Raw genomic sequence first — 26,354 nt, forward strand, 5'->3', positions numbered from 1 at the left:
AACCCGGTTCAGTGCCTGTGCTAGCTGCATCCACTTGACCCCTGCGAACTTCTTAATCTCATCCGCCCACCTAACTTTGTGCCGCCCCCTGCTACGCTTTCCTTCCCTTGGAATCCAGTTTGTTACTCTCAGCGACCCTCGGTTATCCTCTCTTTGCACTACATGTACTGCCCATGTCCATTTCTTCTTAATTTCCACTAGAATGTCGGTAACTTGAGTTATTTCTCTGACCCACTCTGCACGCTTTCTATCTCTTAATGTTACCCCTACCATTTTTCGTTCCATAGCCCTCTGGGTTGTTCTCAACTTAAGTAGAACTCTCTTGGTTAGCCTCCACGTTTCAGCCCCATAGGTGAGTACAGGCAAGATGCAACTGTTGTATACTTTCCTCTTGAGCGATACCGGTAAGCTGCTAGTCATAATCTGCGAGTGCTTGCCAAATGCGCTCCATCCCAATCTTACAATCTTATTCTTCTTGTTATTTCCTTTTCATGGTCCGGATCTGCGGTTACTACCTGTCCTAAGTAGACATATTCGCCTACTACTTCCAGTATTTCGCTACCTAATGTAAACTGCTGTTCCTTCCCGAGGATGTTGAACATCACCTTAAAGAGAAGCATTTAGGGCAGTTGAACAGTGATGTGTAGGCATACAGAGGGGCATTAGGAAGAGTAAAATTGGCTGCTGTCAGTCTGCAATACCATGCTTTATATGCTTGCGGCAGCTGAGATCTGTTCAAATAAAATGTGTAGATAGTGAATATGAGTGCAATTACTGCAACAACCAATTCAGGGATTACAAATAAACTTTTATATACCTGGGTGCATTTAAATATACTTATACTGCCCCCTATTTTTCATACACAGAATGAGCTTACTGCATCAACAGGCACTGCAAAACAATGACCATACTGCATTCCAAACATATTTAACACAAAAGGCTAAGGCAGTATATGCCTGTTTAAAACAGTGTTGAAAATTTTTAATAATTGCAATGTTTGCTTGCACCGGGATACCTACAGCAGCGACACAAAGCTGAATTTTCATGAAATATTGACAAATTGTCGAGAAAACAATATATGCTGCTCTCTCTGTACTTTGTAAGACTATGATAACTGCTCATTGTAGCATGATTAGACATTTACCAAGTTTCTCACAAATAAATCTAATTTTCCATAGGATTATTTGAACCTTTTTTGGGGAGGAAAAGCACATGCTGATTATTGAAATTTGTTTTTCATTCCAAAATTATAATATAGCTAACTTACGTTCGACAACAGTTCCTTCCTCGAGGCACCAGGAGCAACCGAAATAGCCATTAAATTGCTTCATGTTCAGCAACGCAGCTCTTGCTGGTGAGTCCACTGAGCAGCACGTCACAAACACCTTTGAAAGCACAGTTTCTTCGCCATGCCGCCACGCTATCGACCCGATGTTGTTGAAAGCATCCACAAATGTTTTCATGAATAAGTGCTGAGGCGGATGCTTCTTTGCGAACCACAGAGCTCCTATGATGACATTTTGAAAACGGACATTAAAAGGCAATTCATTAATAAGGAGTTGAATTGGCCACACACTCGATTTGCTACATCTGAATACTGGTGAGCCGTCGGTGTTTATAGTGACTGTAAGGTCACACCACTTGGCATTCATGCGATGTCTAATACTTCGGTATAGGCGGCCATCAATAATGTCAGAGTATGTACCGTGTACAGCAGCAGTAGCTTCCTTCAGCCTTGCGTACAATGCTTGCGAGCAGCCTGAAATGACGTTGTGCAGTTGATCTCTCAAATTGAAAATCAGGAAAAAGCACCCTTTCGCCATTAAAGATCGCACGGTTGGTTTAACTTGGCAGTTGTCGCACGTGAAGGTGTGTGACGTTTCCTTCCTGTCCTTGGAGCCGAAATATTTAAAACAAATTTCACAAAAATAGTGGACTTGAAGAGAATTCATCTTGCCTTTCCATAACTTCCTGAAGAGATACTTCGTATCTGGCACAACATCGGCTCCACAAAGAGTGTTAATCAACTTCAGAAGACCCTCAACCTGCGACCACGAAAGGCCCGCATAAACGACGTACGAGACAATGAGCAAAATGGCCTGGGCTTTGTTGATGTTATTATTGGGCAGGGTTTCTCTGGAACAACGCGAAAAGTATTCATTAGCGTCATCGTCGTGCGATGCCGGGTCGTCGCTGTTGTCATCGTCTCTTTCTTCATCGGCACATCGAAAGGTGAGGCGCTGCCAGTAGCGCCGGGACTATCATCCTCACTGTACGCGTCTTCAGATGCGTCAGGCGTTTCATTTTCCGAGCCGGGATGGTCGGAGCCATGGTCAGAGCTACCACAGACACCGTTCGCCAGCACGCAGTCGTCGGATTCGCTCTCTTGAGACGCTGGTTGAGAACCCTTGAGCTCTTGGTACCGTCGAGTTTGCCTAGGTACTTCACGAGATGCCCCAGGTTCCAGGTACTGGCGGTACCGCTTAGGTTGCGGCGAACTCATAGTCAAGTATCACTGAAATGCGTAAAGCACGCAAGAAACACCCCGGTAATGCACACGGCAAACTGAGGCCGGCCAGCTTAGAACTATGCAAGTTTTTCCGACAGGCAGTGTGTCGACAGTGGGGGCCTTCTCCTTTAAAAAAAAGATTGTTCTTTATATGAAGGTATGCACCATTCTAATCTTGAGCCATAAATAACACCTAGATATTCTACCTGGGGAATCGGATTAGAACGATGGGATGGCAAAATGTGCAAAGGAGCATCCGAAGGAAATACAAGCAGGCCGCATTTCCAATTTCGCACCACTGTCGTAGTCACTGCCGCGTACGGAAAAGACTGCTGTGGAGTAGTCGGTCTTGGAGACCATAATGGGGACGGCGCGTTGGAGGCGTTTCCCCCGACATCCGCGAACAATGTGGCGGCACTACAGTCGCTCACTTCTGAACTCTATTCTTCCCGTAATTATTTCAAAAGAAATAAAAACAAAAACAAAATAGTTTTGTAAGATTGCACAATTAGTAGACAGATGTTTATTTGGGCGACAAAGCATGTCTGTTTGTGCAAAGAAAGTTGAAAGACAAAAAAAATTATTTTCGATTCGACCGCAGTGCCGCGGCTGACGACACCGCCACACCACGGCCGCTGTTGGCGGCCGCTGCATAGACGCGTAAGTGGCACTATAGTTTTTAGTTTACTGTCCCAGCGGCGACCTGGCTCTTTTGTTGCTTTGCGTCTGCCCTCTGCCCACGCTTCTGCCACTGCTTCGCCGGAGTTGTGTTCAGGCTCTTTGGTCTCTGTGTGTCTGGCTTCTGCCCACGCTTCTACCACTGCTCCACGGTAGTTGTGTTCGCCAAACAGTATGTACGTGCTTGTACGTTACGTCGGGGAAGAAAAGACTTACATAGTTGCACACACGGACGTGCGGAATTTTTTCCCGCACGACATCGATGACTATGAAAGAGGAAAAGTGTACGACGTTTTTTGGGAGGGTGATTCGAGTACCTGCGGAGGATTCTATGAAGCGAAGATAATCCACATGACTGGTAAGTGCAGCCTTTCACAGCGCTTTCTAGCTGTTTTCCTGCGCCCGTAAATTCATGATGTGCTGCGAACCGCAGATACGGAACAAGAAATGCGGCAATGGAGGGGACGCCGCAAGGAGGCAAGGAAAGGCGCCAGGAAGAGCGACATGTCGCCGAGGAAAAAGGTGCCAGTAGCAATCGTGTGTAATTGCGGAACGCAAAAAAAAAAAAGTGATGGGCACTGCTTTCATATGTGTGATTGAATTGTACGGCTGCAGCTTACCGTGCCAAATATCGGTGTTTAGGAAGATTTTTTTACGAGCGGCTTTAAAGCTTCCGTCCGCTACTAATAATGGGATTGTTCATTTCTGTAGCGATTATCCTACGACGGATACAAATTACTAGCGCTTTTAGTATTGCTGCTTGCCATTTGAAACACAGCTTCAGACAAGGATGAATTGCTTTTAGTAAGGCTTTGCTTTGGGATAATTAGTGCGTCATGAATGTGGCACACTGCCCGGTTGCTCGAAGGACACGCAGAGAGATGTAGTAATTTTCCAACGGGCTGTTTTATGATAAATTGCATGAGTCTTTGATGTGTCAAATCAGGTGCATCAAGGAAAGGGAATTTGAATGTTGTCCTTTCAGAAGGGAGTCATTCAGCGAAGCATTTTTGTTTATACTTGCTTTATGCAATTCGAAGTTTGCATTTCAACAACTACACAGAACCTCAAAAAGAGTTTGTGCACTGGGCGTTTGTTCCAGCCAGTAGACTGTCCCTTCAACAGTCCACGAGACTACAATTTCTGTTGTATTGAGCTTGGTAAGCCAACCTTTCTCTGAGTGCAGTGGCATTTTGAGTGTAAACACTTCCTTTTAGCTTGTCCTAGTTACAGTTCTGCAAGTGGTGTCTCACTATAACTAGTTCGTTGTTGCCTGCTAAAACACTGAATAAATTGCCTAGTGAAATTAGGGCCACCTAGGTTATCTAGCATTGGTTATTGTGTTACTTGGTTTGCAGTTCTGATAATCTTCTTGCAGGCAAGACTAGAAGAGAAGGCCAGAGGAGAGGCGAAAAAAATGGCCGAGAAGGAACTGCTCAGCACACTAGGCGCCGGGCCACGGGAAGAGCACTCAGCTGCAGAGTCGAAGGTGGCTCAGTTAGAATTACGTGTAGACAGCCTAAAGGCTGAGGTGGAGGCATCAAAGGTTCTTATCAGGGACCAAGAAGGGCAGATAACAAAGCTGAGGAGCCTGAATGAGAACCTCCAAAAGGCTTTGTGTGCGAAGGTTCTCGGAAGTGGTATGTAAACAACCATAGTTTCCAACTTCTTACATTCATAAGCTTTCATCAAACCTATTCTACAAGACTGATTATTACAAAGTTGAGTAAGATTTGCTGCTAGCCTCGTTGGTGTATTTTCGGGGTAAAGTTAGAGTTACATAGAAGGGACGCCACAAGGAAGTGCAGGACACGATGTTACTAGCAGCTAATATCTGGGCAAAAGTGGCAGAACATTCCATTTCTTCCATTTTGTTCTGTAGAAGCCATCTAAAACAATTTCTACTTATTTCTTATGGAGCTAATTTCTGTGCAAAACTAACGCTACATTGACTTGTCGAAAGTCCTTTTTGTCATGGAGTACATGTACATGTTTAATTCTCGGGTTACATAGTTATGGTCCCCTTTGGCCATTTGCTCAGGCGTTACCTTGAAGTGACAGTCATGACGCAGTGCTGTTCTCATTAATCCATGCCCTTCTAAACATTCATTTAACCATAGCCCATATTTGTGAGGCAGTGTGCTAGTTCTTGTCTTTTTATTATTTAGGTCCCTCACAGACGAACCAGAGCGACCTGTATGCGCCCAGTGCTGCAGTGGCTGATGAGTTAAGCTGGGAAGCAGACAATGCTGCTGAAACTGCCTACTCAGGAAGTAAGCGCACTTGCTTGTTATTAGACGACCATTAACATTCAGTTCCTTCTATAGTTCATATGTAGAGATTGCAAGTCACGCTACCTTGAAATTTACTTCAGATTTTTGGCTAAACTTTCCAGTTATGTTCGTAGTTTTGGCACTGTGCTTGCGTAACTGTAGGCGATAATTTCACTGTGCATTTATGTGTCGCTTATTACTGGTCTAGGGCTGTCATACCTTCCACTGGCAACAACTTCTTGATCTCTTTTTCCTAGGCCCGAGTCATTCCCAAGCCACTGCAACTCCGGCACCCCATCCTTTTCACTCTGCATCAGTGCCGTTGCCTCTGCCGGTTATGAACGCAGTGCCCTCTGCAGCAGTGCCACCACCTTCACCCGTTCGCAACGCACTGCCCTCAGCATCAGTGCCACCACCCCTGCCCGTCAGCAGCGCAGTGCCCTTGGCATCAGTGCGAACTTCAAAAGGTAATAATTTTGGCTGCTCTCAGGTACAGCTAGCTTGAGTGCCTGTCATTGTTGGCACAGTGTAGCCCGAATGCCTTATTTGGAAGCATGTGCCTGGCAGTATGAATATGCGTCAACTCATTGCGTTCCATTGTTTGGCCTGCTTTGATCCTTAATGGTTCTTTGCTTGTTGCCCTCATATTAATGTGGAGCAGAAATTTTGAGCTTTACACTATGTATGAATTGAGTCTTGTGAGAAAATGTCTTCTCATAAGGAATAAGACCCTGTTTCTTTGTCCTTGTTACATTATTTTTTTACATTCAAGAGGCAATTGAGTGGCCTGCTGTGACCTGGCACTGGTAGTGCTCGTTAGTTTAAGGTGTTTTTGCATTTATTCTGCTAAACCAATTAGAAAGGTAAGGGAGTGTCTTGTCAGGGCCAGATTACCTGATCGGCCGCCGCAATACGCACCTGTCAGCTTCCAATTTACCGTATATGCTCGTGTAAGGAGTCCACCTTTAAAAAAAAAATTCCATGACGACAGTTTGGAGTAGGTTTTGTTATGTGGGAGAAACGTTTTTTTTTTTTTTTTTGCAAGCATTTTCCTCTCTCCCACCCATCAGTCACTAAGGAAAGCACATGATCAGCCGCGATCAAGACACCTTCATTTTTCGCTTCAAAAGTGTTTGCTGCTTCACACGTTCGAATGATTTTGTGCTAGTGAACAGCGCCCACCGGGCCCAATCAAGGCATGTACTGAAAACCCAGCATGCTTGTGCACGCACCGGGACGAGCCTATCGAGTAGTTTTTTTTTTTTTTTTTTTTTTTTTTTTTGCTAGCTTATCAGTGAAGGGCCCTGACACCCTGCCAAGCCCTACCGCCCCCCCCCCCCCCCCCCCCTTTCGCAAAACTTACTTCAGAAGATACATATGCACTGGGATAGTATAGCTGCAGTAGCTTGGCACGCTGCCAAGAAATGCACTGTGGGCTGCGACGAGAAGCAAAGAGATGCACTGAACCTGTTTATTTTTTTATAATTGTGAGCGGCAGAAGTGCGGAGTGGGTTCATTACCCAAATAAATAGGTATATGGTCCTCCACATTTCATTTCATTTATTAATACTATCAACCTATGCAGGCTATTACAGGAGTGGAGAATAAATAAAATGCATAAGGAAGAGTACATTTCAACAACTACAAAAGTTCGACAAAAAAATGCAAGCAAATACAGTGGAAGTGAAGCAGAAAATCAAACAAAACAGAAAAAAAAGGAAACATTATGCAGAGGGACAACTTTTATATAGGTACATTATGTGCCTTAGGAAGTGCACCATGGTGTGGTCATTGGCGCTGCAGCAACCATTGTAGAAGGCAGGATCACGAGAAACAGTTCATCGTATGCTGATGCACTTAAGTTCACCGGATGCGGGCAAGTGGCGCAGGCTTACCGGGAAGCATGCTGCAGCAGGAGCGAACGCATTCCATTTGCAGATTTGGAGGAAGTGATCTTTGAAACAGTGATGCACTTCGTTTGTGACTCAGCGGAGCGCTTGCAATCTGCCACTGAAATTCAAGATAAGTGAAAATGGGTATTTTTTTTTTAATATCAGTTGGCTGGTTATTTCTAATTTGCGACATAGAGCGCTACACTATTCAGCATCCCAGCACTGCTTGTAACTGCTTGTTCGTAGTTTTGGCACTGTGCTTGCGTAACTGTAGGCGATAATTTCACTGTGCATTTATGTGTCACTTATTACTGGTCTAGTGCTGTCATACCTTCCACTGGCAACAACTTTTCGATCTCTTTTTCCTAGGCCCGAGTCATTCCCAAGCCACTGCAACTCCGGCACCCCATTCTTTTCATTCTGCATCAGTGCCGTTGCCTCTGCCGGTTATGAATGCAGTGTCCTCAGTGTCAGTGCCACCACCCCTGCCCGTCAGCAGCGCAGTGCCCTTGGCATCAGTGCGAACTTCAAAAGGTAATAATTTTGGCTGCTCTCAGGTACAGCTAGCTTGAGTGCCTGTCATTGTTGGCACAGTGTAGCACGAATGCCTTATTTGGAAGCATGTGCCTGGCAGTATGAATATGCGTCAACTCATTGCGTTCCATTGTTTGACCTGCTTTGATCCTTAATGGTTCTTTGCTCGTTGCCCTCATATTGATGTGGAGCAGAAGTTTTGAGCTTTACACTATGTATGAATTGAGTCTTGTGAGAAAATGTTTTCTCATAAGGAATAAGGCCCTGTTTCTTTGTCCTTGTTACATTATTTTTTTACATTCAAGAGGCATTTGAGTGGCCTGCTATGACCTGGCACTGGTAGTGCCCGTTAGTGTAAGGTGTTTTTGCATTTATTCTGCTAAACCAATTAGAAAGTAAGGGAGTGCCTTGTCAGGGCCAGGTTACCTGATAGGCCGCTGCCATACGCACTTGTCAGCTTCCAATTTACCGTAAATACTTGCGTAAGGAGCCCACCTTTTAAAAAAAACATTCCATGATGACAGTTTGGGGGTAGGGTTTGTTATGAGGAAGAAATTATTTTTTTTGCAAGCATCGTCCTCTCTCCCACCCATCAGTCAGTCACCCAGGTGTCATGATCGCGGTCAGCTGCGATCATGACATCTTCATTTTTCGCTTCAAAGGTGTTTGCTGCTTCACGTGTTCAAATGATTTTGTGGCAATGAACAGCGCCTACCGGGCCCAATCAAGGCATGTACTGAAAACCAGCACGAGCCTATCGAGTAGTTGCTAGGTTATCAGTAAAGGGCCCTGGCACTGTGCCAAGTCCCCCCCCCCCCCCTTCCAGCAAGAGCTTACGTCAGAAGATACATATGCACTGGGATAGTATTGCTGCATAGTATCTTGGCATGCTGCCAAGAAATGCACTGTGGGCTGCGAAGCGAAGAGACGCATTGAGCCTGTTCTTTTTTTTTTTCTTTTTTTAATTGTGAGCAGCAGAAGTGGGGAGTGGTCTCAATACCCAAGTAAATAGGTGTGTGGTCCTCCACTTCGCCTTAGGAAGTGCACCATGACGTGGTCATTGGTGCTGCCACTGCACTCTTCCCACAGAGAAACAATTTTTTGTCATGGCTGTGAGGCAAAGCCGCAAAATTAAGAAAAGGCAACATTCTGCTTGTCGGTATCAGAGGACTAGCAACACAGAATGGGCGCACTGTAGGGTGACGTGTGTTAAGCCGGCTGGGGAACAGGTGCTTAATCCCCAGTGTCGCTGCGCTTCAGCGGTGGCTGCAGAATCACTCGCGGCACCTGCAGTGCGCACTTTCATAGTTTGCTCATTTGTAAGCAGATTGAGATGCTTGGTTAAAGAAGTGTTTAGTATGCCGGAAGCTGCAATCACTGATTGATAAACAGCACATATCTTCTTGCATGAGGCTTTGCCACTTAGCTGTAGAAAAAACGATGGTACACGTCGCAATGCTCTTTTTCGCGCACATGGAGCTGTTCTGAGCAGAACTGCTTTACGCTTCTGCACTGCCATTGTCCATGACACAGTGATACGAAGTACAAATTGCACAGAGCATGATAACGCAGTATGGGGGGGTGGGGAGGAGAGGCTTGAGAGGTTGCTATGATCACATGCTGGTCAAAGATAATGCTAGTTTCTTTCATTCCCCTAGATGGTGCATCATGCAGCAAGCACAGGCAATTCAAACAATTCTGCTGTGGGCGGCTTAAGCGATAGGAATATTGCCTCTGTTATTTGCTTTTTGTTTGTGTACACATTTCAAGCCACTCGAATGTAAAAAAACTGCTTTGCTATAATTGACTCAGCACCAGATCTCTAATTTTGTTTCTTTTTAAATTGCCCAGCCAAACTTCACTTTCACTTCATTTTATCCGATTAACTGTATCAATATGTTTGACTGTATAAAAAAATGCATGCTCATTGGTTTAACTGTGTGTTACCATAAGTAGGAAGCTTAGAAAATCGGGTAATGCGCGACATCCGGACGAATTATGCTTTGAGTGGTCATGAAGATAGCGCCTACTGCTTTGGTTGAAATGCAGCAGTTGTGGGATGGTTGGACAATGATCAGTCTTCCAGCCTTGCAAGCACTGTAAAACGGTATGGCTTCCCGACTACAGTGTTTTCATTCACTCTGTTAGTTCGAACTTCAGGTAATTTTACCTGTATTATTGTCACCGTGTATATTGAATTATTGAACATTTATTGTGATATAGACTGCAGTTTTCACTGCCCATATATAGCTTGCTTGTTATTTGTCATGCTGCTTGTCATTCCCCATTATTTGCAATCTAGGTTACTGTTCTGTGTTGTCTCTACAAAAGCAGCCACTCCAGTTTCCTTCAGTATAGGGCTACTTTGACAGGATACAGTGCTTTTTCTTTGCATGAAGCTAACTTCTTTTTGTGTGTTTGCTTTGTACAGCTCCTCGCAAGGCAGCCGAAGAGCTAGACTTGACGGCAGGAACTGCAAATGAGACTGGGGAGGTGAGCAGTACTGTACAACTTTCTCACTAAAGATGCAATATGCTGTAAAGATGCTACTACAGTTTACATATCTTGTTAAGAAACTTCTGCAGTCTGTAGAGTAATATAATGTAACTAATGACATGGGACTTTTTGCTCTTTTTCGGTTTCTGTTTCATGGTAACTTTTTACTGGGTCGGCTGAATATTGATAGCACCTTATCATCAAAAGTGTTTAAGCACAGCTTCATGCTTTAAAGTGAATTGTGGTACTCTGGAAAAAGATGTAGAATATCAGGTGTGCCTTTTGTGCCACAGTTGATTGCACTTGTCAAGTTCCTTCACCTAACCAGGTGCCCAGCGCTTTCAATAGACTGCATTTGTATCACCAGCATCTATCTAGAGTGCAAGGATGATGCTATCAGTAGGTTATTTCTAATGTGAGGATTGGATTGGGCAGGAGACACCAGATGATGACGTACAATCGTGGAGGGGTTACATGAGGAGTTACAATCGTGCTTAACTCATTTGTTTTTTCTAGGTACACATTGGTCATGGCCAATACATTGATGCTGGGTCGTGGGAGAGGCTTTTGACCCTAAACAACGACTCTTCGTTCTGCAAACAACTAGCCGTTCGTTTGTGGGGAAATGAAGTTCTGGCTCAGAGAAGTGTGACGGGAACACTTTCAAACAATTCAGTTTCCAAAGGTGCAACGAAAGCATTCCCGCCCCTTTCCCCTGCAAAAGTAGCTTCAATGACAGGTGAGTGAAAAACACTTTGTTCTTGCTTGGTTAAATTTTCTAAAACCTGCAGTGTTTCCCACTTGTAGACACCCTTTTCATCTAACATCTTCATGTTATACAGAAAACCTTGTTAACTCGAATGTCACTGAGACTGCAGAAAATGTTTAAATTATCTAGGCTTTCGAACTACAGTGGAACCGGGATATATCGAACTCAAAGGAGATAGTGAAATAATTCGATATATGAAAATTGGCTTCAGACGCCACTTGCGATCATGAAACATAGCATACTGCTTTTGTCGCATAATCAACCCCCTCACTTATTCAACCCGCTCGCATAATAAACCCACCCCCCACTTTTGCTGTCCGCGTCCCTTCATTTTGACCGTCGAATCCACAGCTCGTTTATTGGCAGCGTGCCAAGATGCTATGCAGCGATAACGTGGCGTGTTTATCTTTTGACTATACTTTTGATAGATCCTGCTGTGGCGGGGAGCTAATTTGTCAGTGCCTGTGATTGCTTTATTGCATAAGCCTGGTCCGATTTATGACGCCGCGCTTGGGGCGGGCGTAGTCCACTGCCACAATATTAATTGGGAAATGGGATAGCTGCAAATGCCGTTTGAAGCGAACAATGCTAAAAGTCAGTGTCATGATCGCAGCTGACTGCATGCTTTCATTGATTCATAGCTGTAAAAAAGGATGACTCACAAAAAAAAGACCTGCCGCTGCAACGCACATTCGCACAAGTAAGGACGACGTTCCGAAAAGAAAAAAAAGTTGCTGTTTCCTAACATCCGCAGCCACCATAGCATACGCTATGCCGCACATTCAGCATGACGGCAAGAATGAATGACTCCCGCAAAAAAAAAAAAAAAAAAAACTGCAGTCCTGACATGTTGGCGCTACTTTGTTTATTTAAGAGCTTTAGACTAGAGGTGTGCACGGGCGGAAATTTTGAGCCCGGCCCGGGCCCCACGCTAGAGACCCATGTCTGGCCCGGCCCAACATGGATAAGGACTCGGCCCGGCCCGGCACTTAAATTTAAGGCCCAGGCCCGCCCCGGCCCGGCCAATCATGCTGTAATTGCAGTTGAGATGAAAGAGAAGAAAATAATTTCAGGATAAGTTTATGCAAGATCTGAAAAAATGTGGAGTTCTCATGTTTGAGATGACAAATTTGCTGAATATATAGGGGCGCAGCATGCACTTAGAATTAACTTATTGCACAAAAACAACACGTTATCCATTTCATTGAGACATTTGCGCGCTCTGAATAATGAACACGGAAGCGCTGAGGTTTCTCTCAGTGCTATAGCAATGACTAACACTTTATTAGATAGGAAAACAAGTTTTCGGTAAGCAGCTTGTCTTCTCCAAAAATGAGCAAGCTATAAACCTAAAAAGGGGTTGATTGAGGCCAGGTACTCGGTGAGCTCGCCTGGCTCACCGTGTGCCTTTCAAGTGAAAATTTCACTGCAAGAGTTGCAAGAGGAAACTTGTATTGCAGAAGCTTTCAGTTATGTTCCGTTTGAAACGAGGACATGTCGCGGTAGGAGTGCGACACAGTAGAGACGTGTGATTGGCGACAGCGTGGCGCGAAGTTTATAGCGGACACGTAAATATCAGCCCCGATTTTACTGAAGCGGAGATGCAAACTATAGCCCATAAGCGGCTCCTCGCGGCGAGGAGCGGGAGGAAAGGCGATAGGATAGGATAGGAAATACGTTAGTTTCTCTACAAGGGTCTTGTGCTAGTAGCGGAAGAGTTCCATCTTCCGTCTTCTCACAGGGTCGGTGCCCCTATTCCAGGGCTCCACTGAGCTTCGCTGCTCGCTGGGCGTGCTGGATTAAACCTAGTTGGCAATCCAAATCGCCGCTGGAGAGCTGGCTCTCCCACTGTTCCGCACTCGGGTGCCGGCAAAGCACTCTGAAGCTCTCACATGGGTACGACACGGAAAAATGCTGTGTATTCTAGATGCTTATCGCACCATATGGCTATTTCGCCTTTTCACAAATGTTGGATGTCTTCATGATCCAGGTGTCCGGCCCGGCTCGCTTGAGACAAAAATACTTTGGCCTGGACCCGGGCCGAGCCCGTGCACAGCTTTGCTTTAGACTGCACTACGCTAGCCAGCAGAGTTTAATTAGCATTCAAAGCCTCCTGATCTGCGTCTGATCATGTCTGAGTTAGTGAGCCAGTGCCTCATTGCAACTCAAAGCCAAGGTACTAAATTAAAAGATATCGTTTGACTGCATTCTCGGTTCAAGACCTAATTCTTATGACCTACTGTAACTCATAAATTGCTAGCTATTTGTGGTATGTGTGCCAAAAATACTGAGCTTTCTCAGGATTTTCAAAAAATGAATTCAGTTTACTTTCAGTGTTGTCTGTCTGAAATAAAGTGTAAAGATTCTGTCCTGAAAGTAATAGGACTATTTGTGGCATTGCACATGTATGAGAATGATTGGCAAACTGCTTTTGGGGGAAGGTGGGGAACGAAAATAGGCATCATGTTCATATGGACACATGATTGTATGTACAGTCGTGAGCAAAAGTGGTATACAACACTCAGCCAGTGGTGGAGCTACGGAAAACTGCAATTCGCCTTCATCGAGCAACAGCTTTTGGGGATCGAGACAATCATGCTAATACCCCATTTTATCCACATGCATGTGTCACTGTCGCTGCCCCTATCGGTGTCACTGCACGAGATATTTGTGCCGTTTTTCCGAGCTCTGTCACCGACAGAGTGTTGTATACCACTTTTGCTCACGACTGTACACTTAAAGGCTGATCAGTTTTCACTAAAACAAGTATACAAAGTTTATCGGAATCCGTAGCCTTCTTCGGTGACCGCTCGGACCGTTGTTGGGCTGAACATCTTCACGGACGTCTGTAAATGCTTAGTGCCATTTGAAAACTCGTAGTAAGCACATTTAATCAATGCTGCACGTTGCGTCGATCATGACGAGTTCCTTGGTTAGCGACTTCCCCAGTTAACTGCAAAACGTCATTCCCACCGTTCGCTCCATTAGTTCCTCAACATAGCTAGAAAACACGGATACACGCTCAAGCACATCAACTCGCTTCACTGTTCAAAGCCAGCTGATCTCGTCACATTGTGAAGCTGAAGGTTCCCCTTCATCCTCCCAAACCAATTTGCCAGTCATGCTCATTCGCGCGAAACCAGTCTGCAAATTTGTTCCTGTGCAAAATCTCGGCTTGTATCCTATCACGATGAATGTGTTACATGGAGTCTGCACTGTCTTGCTTGCAGAGTTGAAGTTTGTCAGTAGATTGGAATTTACATAAATCAAATAACACAGCATGAGGCAGGAAACAAATGGAGAAAGGGCAAATTGCTGAACCAAAACTGGTAGCATCAAAAAACAGATAGCTGCAATATATCAAATTAAGGACATTTATTTAGCAATTTCACTGTAATTCCGTATGCTGCTTTCTTGAATATAGGTCTTCTGCAAAAACAATGCTATTTGAGGAGACTTGGAAAAAATGATTGAACAGCCTTCTCTTCCTGATCTGCCAGCTAAATTTTTTTTCTGTCTCTGCAGACTCCTTCTGGTATTACTTGAAGATAAGGGGCTGCCCAGAAGAGGATAAGCACAAGCGCCACAAGCGCCTCCCACGCTACCTGGCACAAAAGTGCTCTGACCTGCGGCGCTAATCAAGTAAGTGTATCGATTAACTTCTATAACAGTGCATAAAATAGTTGCAAGAGGATATAGAATGCATCTGGAAACTGCTCGGGCATTACAAGATTCTACTTATTTCAGGGCATTTCCTTTCCTTCACTTTGCTGCCACAGGCTACTTATTTGTCAGCATAAATTTATTCTTTTGCCATAGCATTTAAACATAATACTCTGGGCTTGATTTGCTGATTTTATTGTGCATTTGGGTGGCCACTTGGCTTAATGGCATTTGGGCTGCGTGCATGTCCACTGGCATCCTAAAACTTTTTAGTTCCTTTCAGTGATGAATCTCATTTTCGAAACCATCATTTGGAGACAAATTTCATCAGTGTAATAGACATGACGGAGCATCAAGCCACGCTGACCAGTATAATTTCATTATAACAGACTTCAATAGTGCCCAGGGTATTGGTTTGTTGTAATAGAAGTCTGTATCCAAATACTGTTACAAGTCTGGTCTATAACCACGCATGAGCCTGTTATAAAACAAAATCTACAAGCAATGCCTGCCGACAATATATGCTTTAATCATAACTCAGCACTTCTGAAATAAGTTAGTCAGCTTTGACTGTACTGAGTAGGTAACTGCTTTTAACACCATTTGTGCCTCCATTAGCATAAGGCAATTTACTTCTTCAGGTGCAGCATTTTGCTCGAATGTCACAAATCTGCAGAGAAAGCAAGTTTTTATTTGCCTCAACTTGTAGGAAACTCCCCGCTTTCTTCAGCGTTGAAAATGTCCCGTGGAGCATAGCCTGCAAGCAGACCTGGCAGCGAATGGTCTTTCCAGTCCATTGCCAGAAATGCACTTAAAGGTGATTCCGTGCGCAATTTGAACCACTTTAGCCACCCTTCACTGCATTTAAAGTCCTTGTAGTCTGAAACGATGGCAAGTTTTTCCGCCTCCATTCACGGGTATGTTTCAAGAACAGGCGTCATGAAGCCATACCAGCAGGGACTCTTCGATGACTGGATACGAAGCCTCGCATAATCGTAACCGCTTTAATTGCAGGTCGCCAGTCACTTGCTTTGTCAGGATTGCATCCTTGTTCTTGACAGTCGTGTGAACGGTGTGTTTTGATAGGCCAAAAGCCTCTGCGACGTCCAACTTCTTCCCCTTTTCAACTTGCTCAGTAATTTGGAGGTTTTGTATTGGGCATATTTACTTCCGTTTTGTTGACTGCGAATTGAGAGTGCGAATTGAGCCATTTGAGAGTGACGCCTGGCCGGGCGGCCGTCATCGTTGGCCACTATGATTACCTCGGGACTGCAGAACATTTTTGCAGCTTCTTTTTTTTTGTGTGTATGTGTATATGGTCCGAGGCATCTAATTGCAAGCTGTTTTATTTATTACTCCCAGGAGGCCCGGAGCTGCAGCACCAACTGCATCGTGTAAATGAAGCCGACGGCAGTGCATATGTGTTTTAATAAACAGGATTTTGCTCAAGTAAGGTGTTTTGTACATGCCCTGGAATGCGCAGAGTGCAGACCATTCTCCTGCTCTGTAATTGCATGCGGAATGACCTCATTTAATCTGCGACAAGAATGCGACACAGGACAGATTGAAGGTGCGACACAAGACAGACAGCATTAGGACAAAAGACAGACAACACAAATATGACACAACAGAAGTCGGGACAATACAAATATGACAAGCCAGACAACACAACCACAACACACATATGACAGAAGACAAACAATAGAAATACGACTTGCCAAAAATACGACAAGACAAAATTTTTGTTGTAATTTTGTTGTCTTTTTCGACTGGGAGCGGCAACGGTGGAGTCCAGCTGGCTCAGCTACGGGAAAAGTATCACTTCGAATTTCCTATATTAGCGATTTCTAGTTTGCCGTTTTCCCACCTGCAGCTTACCAGCGGCGCCTGCGAAGTTCGCCCATTAGGTGCAGTCTTGAAACGATGGCAGTGACGCAAAATTACAGGATTTCTTAAATACATCTTAAGGGATAAACGGATCATTTGTTTCGACTCTCTTGCCTCTTCTATTTACCTTTTCCTTCTTTCTTTTATCCTCCCATTTCAGTCATTACTAGTCAGTACGAAGCATTTTAGTCATTAATATCATTGCAGTCATTACTAGTCAGTATACGAAGCATTTTAGACATTCATAATCAATGGTAGTCGGTGCAAGTCGTCGTTAGACATATAGGTCAGAAGTGATTATCATTCCTAGTCATTACTAAACACCCTTAGTTATTGCTAATCAATTATAGTCGTTGCAAGTCGTCGTTAGACATATAGGTCATTTGCAGTCATTACACTCACTACTAACTATTATTCATTTTTAATCAATTATAGTCGTTACAAAAGCCTTCGTTAGACATATTAGTCACTACAGGTCATTAGTATTCATTACAATTATTTAGTAGTTACTTCAGTTATTACTACTCATTACAAACCATTTTTAGTCCTTCTAATCAATTGCAGTCGTTAGAATTCGTCGTTAGACATACGATTCATTACAAGTCAACTGTGGTCATTTTATTCACTATAACCTCTATCAATCACTAACTATCACTTATTAATCATTTTTACTTTTTTAATCTGTCGTCGCACAGAGGACATTTCCTGACGAAGCGTCCAGCGGTTACGTCTGGCCGACGCATTATGAGCCTAAAAAAGGCTCTCGCTTAAAAAAAAAAAAAAAAAAAAAGAAAAAGAGGCCAATACTCGCTTCACAGAGACCACCGTACAACGGAAGCACGCAAGGCGCACTACAGTATATCAGTCCCTCTGCAATGACGCAAAGGGACGCGCTATCGAATACGCACAACCCTAGTGGCTGTGCGTGGGCTAAAGTCTGCCCCTGTAACCGGCTGCCGACAACAGATATGTGCAACAGGTACAACAGCAGCATCGCAGCCAGGGGAGCCCCACGTGGAGAGCGGAACCATCAGTGGTCCCCCGGAAGGCATCCGCACAAAACAGCCAAAGCTTTAGTCCGAAACAATTCAAATGCCCATTGCTAGCCCGTAAATGAATATCAAGGAACATCCACTAAATCCGTTATCGCAATAATGCACATTACGAAGAAGACAAAATCAAGCAAAAAAAGAAACCACCGGCCATATTGCACAAGGCTTCTGGAGAGGTCTGATGCTGACGAACACCGCCGCCAAAGCGACACTACTTTAGAACATGATTTGACAACTCCGGTATAGCAACTAACTGGTCATCGCCACACAGGTAGGTTAACTCCCGGCCATCAAAGCCCCTGAAGGCGGTCACAGCCAGCAAAGGAACGAGTCAGATGGGAGGTAAATGATGGAGCCCTCTGCTCTAGAGTGGGCATAGTCCAGCTGACGCTCATGACCAACAAATAATCTTGGGCCACCAGTGTTTGTGACCGGTCTATGGTCAAGCAGAGCTGTTGTCGTCGACTTGACCAGGGGGCTACCAACGCGACGAAAAGCAAGTTGGGCTGCCTCCTCCTCGTCTTAGCGTTTGTGCTTAGCAGCCCCGGGGAGGCTCCCGAAGCCAGCAGGAAGACAAATTTAGCCGCCAGCAGCACGATCAGGACAGCTGTCATCGCGCCCTGCGTTGCGAGATGTGGTCGCAAATGGGCCAACGCTCGCACACCTGCGACCGGAGAAGAGGGCGTGCAGCTGGACGAGAGGCACTGGATGCGCGAATAGGTGATCCTATTCTTTCCCTTAATAGGACCCTTAAGAGCAGCCACAATGCGCCGACGTCGCAGGGCTGCACCGCGTCGCCGTCCAGTTCCCGCAAAGGAGCGACCCGGCAGCCTGCGCGGCCTAGAAGCAAAGATGCAAAACGGGGGGCGAGACTGGGTGGAAGGCACACGCGGCGCAACGTTCACCGGGTCAATCAATCCGCCGAGGGAAGGGAAACGCCGGGTCTCGGCGCAAACCGGAGCAAAGCACGGTGGGAGCACAAAAGAAGGTTACCCGCCGCTGCTGTGCTCGCGGGACGCGGGACAGCCGGTGCAGCGGGCAACCGGGCCACCGGCAGTGCGGCGCGGGGTGGCAACCCACGCCGGAGCGACACGGGCGGTGCGCGCGCATTGCGAAACGCGGACGCGGGGAGCCGCAGCTTTCAGGACCGCGCCTTTGGAGAAACTCCTCCCCGGTTCAGAAATCTGGCACAGCGAATAGGCCCTCCCGAGTTCATGCCGTCGTGTGATAGGGGACGGAATGTCGTCCCTGACAGAGTGATCGCCTGTAACTGGTTCGCGAAGAGAGGTTCGCATAAATGGCGAGAGCTTTATTCGCGGATAATTCGGAATAGCTGCCTACCCCGTATAGAGATTATTCGTAAGCGGCAGTATTTCTTTTTCTTTTTGGTCCCCTACGGTAGGGGGATGACACACACGACATCGATATCGGGGAACCGGCGTAGCTGTGCTAACGGGGCCAAAACGAAAAAAACAGACCAGACGCTGCTGAACATTGATATCGAGCGTTGTTGACTTCGGTTATGATGGAGATGCATGCGTCTCCGTTGTAACCGAGGTCAAGGGTTCGTTATATACGAAGTCACGTGCTATTGCTTGTAACTTTTTCGTAAGAGAGGTTACGTATTCGTTATATCCGAGATCGCCTAGTATGCATGCATCTTCGTTATAACCGATGTCATGATCGTTTTATTTGAGGTCACGTGATATGCGTGCATCTTCGCATAATCGCGAGGTCAGGTGCTCGTTTTATCCGAGGTAAAGAATCCAGGAATAACGTGAAACTGAGATGGACGCAGCAGAGATAACGTTGTAAAAAAAAAAAAAATACATCTGCGCCTTACTGCAACCAAGTTGAAGTGACGACAACGGCCACCCTTCCGCAACGGAGAGGGGAAAACCCCCGTGAAATGACACGAAGACGTTTTTCCGGGCAAACCTTTCACTATTCGCTGCTGATATGTCAGACAACGGAGTAGAGGCCATACGAACACGGAAAGAAGTCTCAATTCTACATCTGCAACATGGTTATTTCAATGTCACTGCGCCAGACGTCAGGTTCGTTAGTCGTACAAATGAAAAAAAAAAAAAAAATACGTCCGATACCGCACCCTCCATACTGAGTGGTTTTAATCATCCCCCCCCGCCTGACATCCACTGTGCCTTTGTCTTGCCCATGTCTGAGAAGAACAGACCTACTGTGCACATACACGCGCCTAATGACCGTACAAATTCTAGCCCTGATCTCAACAACTCGTTCCCAAGGACTTGAAGGAACCCGCAACACATTTAGCTCTTTAGAGAAAGTAGAAAGGCTCAGATGAAGCCGAATCACGCTCGAAAGTTGGCTCTTCGACTCTAATTAAAATGTCGTGCTCCTTGCATGCATCGCGCCCAAGAGTATTGCATCCGACAACTGCACGCGCCACGCGACAACAGGCTCGGAGATTACGAGCAGCCATTAGCGCTGCTGTACTGAAGTGAATTAAAAGTTTATTTTCCAGCCAAATAAAAGAAATAGGCCTCAAGCGAAAAGCTACATGCATAGATGATGCAGTTATATATTACGGAAACAAAAAAAAAAAAAAAATGCGCTCACGAAACGCGCAAGAAAAACGAGGACAGTAGTAACGGCCGACGACCGTCAAACAGTATGCAGGCACAATGGCTTAATAACGGAATATGAACAAATGAACAAGTTTCTTCGATAGTGGTTGAATGACAACAGTGACTGATTCCTTTTTCTTTGCCATGTCCTTGATGTTTCCATCTCCTGTAAGGCTGACCATTTTTCTTATATTGTACATTTTTTGTTGTTCGTTTGTTCATGTAGCACATATATTTTGTGAACTGATCGGTCAATAAAGGATGTTATTTTTACTTGTTTGTTTCTGGTGTGGAATCGTTTTTCATCGGTCCAGGAGGAGTCTTCAGGTAGTCGGATCAGCATTGTGGTGAGAATCTGAGTAGCAAGCGATACACAAACGTGGTATGCACACGATAATTCCTATACTGCATAAATAAACTTCCCGTTTGTAAGACGCCTAAGCGATCAGTAATTTCTTTAGGTGACCGAGTATAAGGTTTGTTTTGGACGTTGTGCCACCAGACCCAGTTTATGTGGGATTCCAATACAGCGTGGTATTCAATAAGACCACCAAAAGGGTTCTGATGTTAACTGTTAACTATAAGAAGCTAGTGCTTTTGGGAAAATTCGCTCCGAAGTCTCGATAGGAAGCCTACACAGGCTTCTTTTCAACATGCATATTCATGCAAAGAATAAAAAAAAAAAGAAAGGAAAAAAAAATAGGATGAAGAAGCCAACAAGGATGCTTCGCTGAACGGCGGATCGAGGCTGCGCTGCCGGAGATGCGAGCTATAGCAATAAACCGCGAGAGGAGAACAGCTTATCGACATCCGGCAGCTTCGCTTCTACGGAACGCGTTGAAAATGCTCGCTACGGGGGATACGACACGTTCGAGCGATATTTCTCTGCCGTTTCCAACAGGATGGCCTGCGTCAAGAGCTCTCAGCTGCTGTCGACGGTCGCCGCGCTGCCCACATTGACGTACAGAGCGAGATCTCTGCCGCACTGCGCAAGGCTGCCACAAACCGACGAAGACCTTCAACTCCGAAACATACTCGTCACTCGATGACTGTGGCGAATCATTGCGCGGCGATCAAAGACCGCGTCTCGTGAATAGCGCGGTGGATGGTACGAACGGCGATATCAGCGGGCCCGGTCCCTTCAACGAGGACCACGGCAGTGGACGCCTCTGTTGCGTGCAGGTTAACCGAGTGCACTTTTTAATGCATTGTTTCTTTTCCGTGCAATCACAATTTCAGGAAGAAAAGGGGCCATACAGCGCGTCATGTTGATTAGGAACGGTGCCTCGATGCACGCGTCATCGAGACACCCAGACACACTCCGCGAAGGGCAGCAGCCTCCTCTCGGATTCTGATCCGGTGCTTATTATGGTTGGGTTTCTATCCGCGGTTCTCGGGGCTCCTGCAGCGTTCGATGAGACCACACAACGGTAAAGCGGAGCACATTAGCTAATTCAGGCAATAAGAACTCACGCCAAAAAACAGCGATTACAGCGAGACGTCTTTAAAGCCATGAACGCATACACAACGGGCACCGGAGCTGACTGCCTCACAGGTGATTAATTGATTGTAGGTGAATCCCCCTGCAGCCTACGGATACACGCGACACATGTCTCGTTGGTGACTCGCCTTTACGCCAAGCCCCAGCTTTGTTTCTCTTTTTACCGATCTGTCACAATTCATCGAGCCCTAAGCAAATGTCGCCTCGTTATTAACCGCTTGGGTCCCCAATTCTACAAGTCCCTAATAACTGCAGCCAGAGAGAGTCCAACTAGAGTCTTAGTCCGAACCGTGAGGCGGCGTCGAACGCATCGCATTCAGGAGGTGTGATACCCATCGCGGCCCACCAGCTTTCCAATGAACACAAGCAATCCCCAGCCTGGTGCTCGGCTTTCGTGGGCTGCTATTTGACAGTATGCATGTACAAGATACTTAACGACGTATGGACCCATTCCGCAGGCAGACCATTAAACTGAAAGATTGATAACGTGAAGAGAACTCTTTGACAACCAGAAACAGTCGATACATGCCGTGCATAGGGAACCTGAGACGGCGTTTACACCGTAAAAAGTAATCATCCGCTATCAATGTTCATCTAAAATCTGGAGCGATGGGGTTTGGAGAAAAGGCCGGATCATGCGGCCCGGAAAACGCGGCGAGTCGGCACGTGTTGCTTCAGCGGGGGCCCGCGTGCGCTGCTGTCCGCAAGGAGGCGGCCCCGTTATTCGGCGGCGGCGCAGCGACCTCCGCCGCCGCGCGACCCGCAGAGGAGGTCGGGGCCGACGCCGCCTCCGCGTGCCCGGGCCAAGGAGACGCGCTGGAGCGGAAGAGGGGGAGAAGCGAACGGCGGCCACGCCACGCGCTTTTGTCTTCGATCGCTGGGCCGCGTCCACGCGCTGCCAACAGCAGCCGCTCGACGCCGAGGGTCTATTTGTCAATTTATTACTACCCCGCCAACAGTGGGCGCATTGCCAGAATTAAAAAGGCACCCACTTAACAGCAGCACGCGTCTTCGGCAGGACAAGCCTTAGGTCCTTAATCGCATCCAATATATGTCGAAGCTTATTAATGCGCTGTATACGCTTTCAAGTGTAGAACGCGAGTCACCGCTTCGGTGTTCTTGGCCCCACACACACAGCGCTTCCACCGTTGACACCAGGCAGAAATTTTCAGAAGAGACAGCAGTTGAGGAGCAAACTCTTTCAAAACATTTTTTCCTGGCACGTACGGGAGGTTATTTGCAATGCTGACAACGGTGCCGGAGGCGTGATCATAGGCACCTCGAAATATGGGTAGATTAATGTTAAAGGGGTTGGCCACGTTAACTTGGCAGCATCGGCTAGACGCTGGCGCAGCACCAATTTCCAGGCATGCAAGCAATACATCTGATTTGCAAAGTCGGAGAGCACCTTCAGAATGCCCCATCCATTTATTTGCGATAAAGAAAGTCTCACGTATAACTTTTCTCGGGGCTCCAAAGAAAGTCTGACGTAAAAACAAAAAACGCGCATTAGCGCGCCACAATTGTCCTGCTCGCAACCGTGGAATGAGTGAACCAAAATAAATTTACGACCACGTCTCGGTGGCCCAGTTCTAGCGTTAGCTTGATAAGTAGGCGATGGCTGTAGCCCGCTCAGCCAGCTCGCCGCGCTCGATGCAACTTGCACCGTCACATGCGCCGACTGGCTCACGCGGGCGAAGAAATCACCGCAGACGCATCGGCCTGCCGCTGCAAGCCACGGCTGATTTTGTTCTTTCCAGTTACCGTTGAGAGCAGGGCAATCACGGAGCGCGAATGCGGCAGTCATGTGACTGCTTTTGTAATTCGCGGGCTTTCTTTGGAGGTCGGAAAAGAGATGGACGTGATGCTTTCTTTGTCGCAAATAAATGGAATAGGGCATTCTGAAGGTACTTTCCAACTTTGCAAATCACATCTACAGTCTAAATTCAATATTAAGGCGAAACGAAGAGGCGTCCATGTGCTGCGTGATGTCAGCGCATGTTAGAGATCCCCAGGCTGTCGAAATTATTCTGTAACCCTTCACTACGGCTTCTCTTTCTCTCTTTCCACTTTCACTTCCACCTTCCTCCCTTCCCTTACGGCGCTGTTCAGGTGTCCACAGAAATAAGTGTGACAGATACAGCACCTTCCCCTCCCTGTTAACCAATTATTATTAAATTAGAAAAATTAACCTAATTAACTAATGAATTATATCCGCAACAAAAAATTGCCTGTGGTGTGCAACAGCTGTATACAACTGACTTCCCTGGGCAATGTCAAATATTTAATTTTTTAACCCTTGGACCGAGTCAGCTGGACCACCCGATATTGTCGACACAATGGGAGTCGGTTCCCAACCTTATAGAAATCTACTCAACATGCAGTTATACGCAGGGCGAAAGCTAGTAGCATGAGACTAAATGAAGGACCGGACAGCAATGCGGGACGGACGCCTTATAAAAGGAGTACAAAGCCGCAAGACATGGCAAGCATTAGCCCCGGGTGCTCCGTAACGGCGACTGGGCCGCCTTGTCCCTGTCACTGCAAATGTACAATAAAAAGTGCGGCAACCTCGCGCTACGCTTGAGCGTGACACGAGCAGTATTGTGGGACTTTGCTAACAAAGGCTCTTCGCGTATCGATGCAGCAGGCTCCTGGCGTCAGACAAGAAAGCTGCACAACATGGGTTCAGAAATGCCCCCGTTTGCTTTTTCTAGACGCGGTTTGAACAAGAAAGCTCATGTCGACGCGCAGCTGTCCGCCACGCGCGGCTGCGGCGCGACCCATTTCACGCGCGGATTTGCCTTCTCTGCACTTCTAGTCGAACGCCGAAACGAGGCCATTATAAAAAAAAAAAAAAAAAAGAAGAAGAAAAAAAAAAGTGGTTGGGCGGCGAAAGGAACGCAGGCCACAAACAATTAGGCGCCAAGTGCGAAGAGGAGGGTCCCCCCAGCTGCATCTGGACGCGCAACCTGGACGCGCGTCTCCACGCAGCTACGCAGCGGCCGATCAAGCCTCCGTCGCGGGCCCTGACACATTTCACTGCACGCGGCGCGCACAAGCGGCAGTGTGGCCACGCCTGCGCGTGCTCCGAAACTTGGTACTAAAACTCCGGTGCCGAAACAACGCGAGAGACGCCCTCTGGTTCGCCCTCCAGGGTCCGAGCTACTTCCGCCAGAAGAACGCCCCGCTTGCATCCCGGTCAAGGATGAAGGACTAAGGCGATACAAATAAATACAAAATTAGCAGGGAATTAGCACTGCTTAAACCAATTAAGACGTACGAAAGCACTGTTTGGCACAGTTTTCTTCGCGGTTGGCATTGAGAGACTGGTACACAGCTTGGCAATATGTTAAATGTCTTTAGTTTAGTATTATTAGCTAAAGGAATTATAATAATAATAATAATAATAATAATAAAAATAATTGGTTCACAGGAAAAGAAAGGTGCATTATTCACACATTTGTTATTTGGACACCTGACCCGCGCTATAACTAGGACACTGCGGGGTCGCCGCCACCTTGCCCGGCTACACATACAACATATCACCCTTTGGAAGAGCGTGTACGTCTGCATTTCGAGTGGAAATGAGCCCTCCACGTACGTCCTCTTCCTAACATATGAAACGTAAAGACTACAATGGCCGGCGTCTGGCACGGGTGGAAGCTCTAGGCCGCCATTATGGGTCGAAACCCGGCACCTATTACGTGGACGCCTCCGGACCCCACCATGGGGGGGGGGGGGTGGGGGGGGGCACGGCCGCAGTGGTCCACTAGTCCACAGCAACGGGCTTTGTGGGATTCGAGCTTGCCGCGGCTGCCCTTTGAGCGGCCGCCGCCAAAGCCACCTACCAGCCGCCCGTGCCCTATTGTTATCCTCGTTCCCTTGCTCCCGCCTAAGGCGGCGGAGAGATGTTCGGACGACTTGTCACTGTCGCTCGGCCACAGCTCCGCCCTGGCGTCCCAGTGGCTGTTCTCATTGGCGCCTTTTGGCGGGAACACGGCACCGCTTCGACGGCCGCGCTCGCGCGACCGTCCGAGCGGAGCCCAGGGGGACACCCCTCCGAGACATCGCAAGGTGCGTACTCTAGTTGGCCCGCTCCGGGTCGTACCTGAGAGAGCAGCTCGAGCCTGTCGATCGTGATCCAACGATCTGCGATAGGCGTACCTTGCGGTGGTTGCCCACTCTCTCTCAAGGAAACCCTTTGGTCACCGCTAGAGAGAGATCACAGCATGCCCTTGCATGCTTGCGGCGTGCAGGGGAGCCTTGCTCCTCGCACGCTCCCGCTACACGGTGACTGTGTGTGTGTGTGTGTGTGTGTGTGTGTGTGTGTGTGTGTGTGTGTGTGTGTGTGTGTGTGTGTGTGTGTGTGTGTGTGTGTGTGTGTGTGTGTGTGTGTGTGTGTGTGTGTGTGTGTGTGTGTGTGTGTGTGTGTGTGTGTGTGTGTGTGTGTGTGTGTGTGTGTGTGTGTGTGTGCGCGTGCGTGCGTGCGTG

General features: G+C 46.8%; 3 protein-coding genes across 7 annotated transcripts in view; 1 reads left to right on the forward strand and 2 right to left on the reverse strand.

Moving 5' to 3' along the window:
* Positions 1-26,354, reverse strand: part of LOC146187427 (protein roadkill-like) — a 180,455-nt gene that overhangs the window by 107,647 nt on the left and 46,454 nt on the right. Inside the window, exon 1 of one of the 2 annotated variants that reach the window (XM_084607691.1) lies at positions 7,356-7,372. The exons of the other annotated variant lie outside the window; for it this stretch is intronic. The gene's annotated coding sequence lies outside the window, so the exon portion shown is untranslated. Of the gene's footprint in view, positions 1-7,355; positions 7,373-26,354 lie in introns of those variants that run through there. 2 annotated transcript variants of the gene reach the window in all.
* The window catches only part of LOC146187428 (uncharacterized), a 148,514-nt gene that overhangs the window by 4,156 nt on the left and 118,004 nt on the right, over positions 1-26,354 (reverse strand). The window contains exon 1 of one of the 4 annotated variants that reach the window (XM_084607682.1): positions 1,268-2,836. The exons of the other annotated variants lie outside the window; for them this stretch is intronic. Within the exon in view, the coding sequence (XP_084463808.1) occupies positions 1,268-1,952 (685 nt within the window). The 5' untranslated portion in view covers positions 1,953-2,836. Of the gene's footprint in view, positions 1-1,267; positions 2,837-26,354 lie in introns of those variants that run through there. 4 annotated transcript variants of the gene reach the window in all.
* LOC146187429 (uncharacterized) lies at positions 3,156-16,262 on the forward strand. Its single transcript, XM_084607686.1, has 10 exons — positions 3,156-3,545; positions 3,621-3,709; positions 4,566-4,827; positions 5,356-5,460; positions 5,718-5,927; positions 7,722-7,886; positions 10,318-10,379; positions 10,899-11,121; positions 14,677-14,793; positions 16,177-16,262. Exons 1-9 carry the CDS (start codon positions 3,362-3,364, stop codon positions 14,787-14,789), a joined length of 1,413 nt encoding a protein of 470 aa, XP_084463812.1. The 5' UTR covers positions 3,156-3,361; the 3' UTR covers positions 14,790-14,793; positions 16,177-16,262.

Source organism: Amblyomma maculatum, chromosome 6, assembly GCF_055883805.1.
Source record: "Amblyomma maculatum isolate TAMU_Amacu chromosome 6, ASM5588380v1, whole genome shotgun sequence".
Taxonomy (NCBI): domain Eukaryota; kingdom Metazoa; phylum Arthropoda; class Arachnida; order Ixodida; family Ixodidae; genus Amblyomma; species Amblyomma maculatum.

Excerpts from the sequence above, each read along its gene's own strand:
- LOC146187429 (XM_084607686.1), top strand. The coding sequence starts at position 3,362 with ATGTACGTGCTTGTACGTTACGTCGGGGAAGAAAAGACTTACATAGTT. Across the intron at positions 3,546-3,620 it reads GAAGATAATCCACATGACTG|ATACGGAACAAGAAATGCGG; the intron begins GTAAGTGCAGCC and ends TGCGAACCGCAG. Across the intron at positions 3,710-4,565 it reads ACATGTCGCCGAGGAAAAAG|GCAAGACTAGAAGAGAAGGC; the intron begins GTGCCAGTAGCA and ends ATCTTCTTGCAG.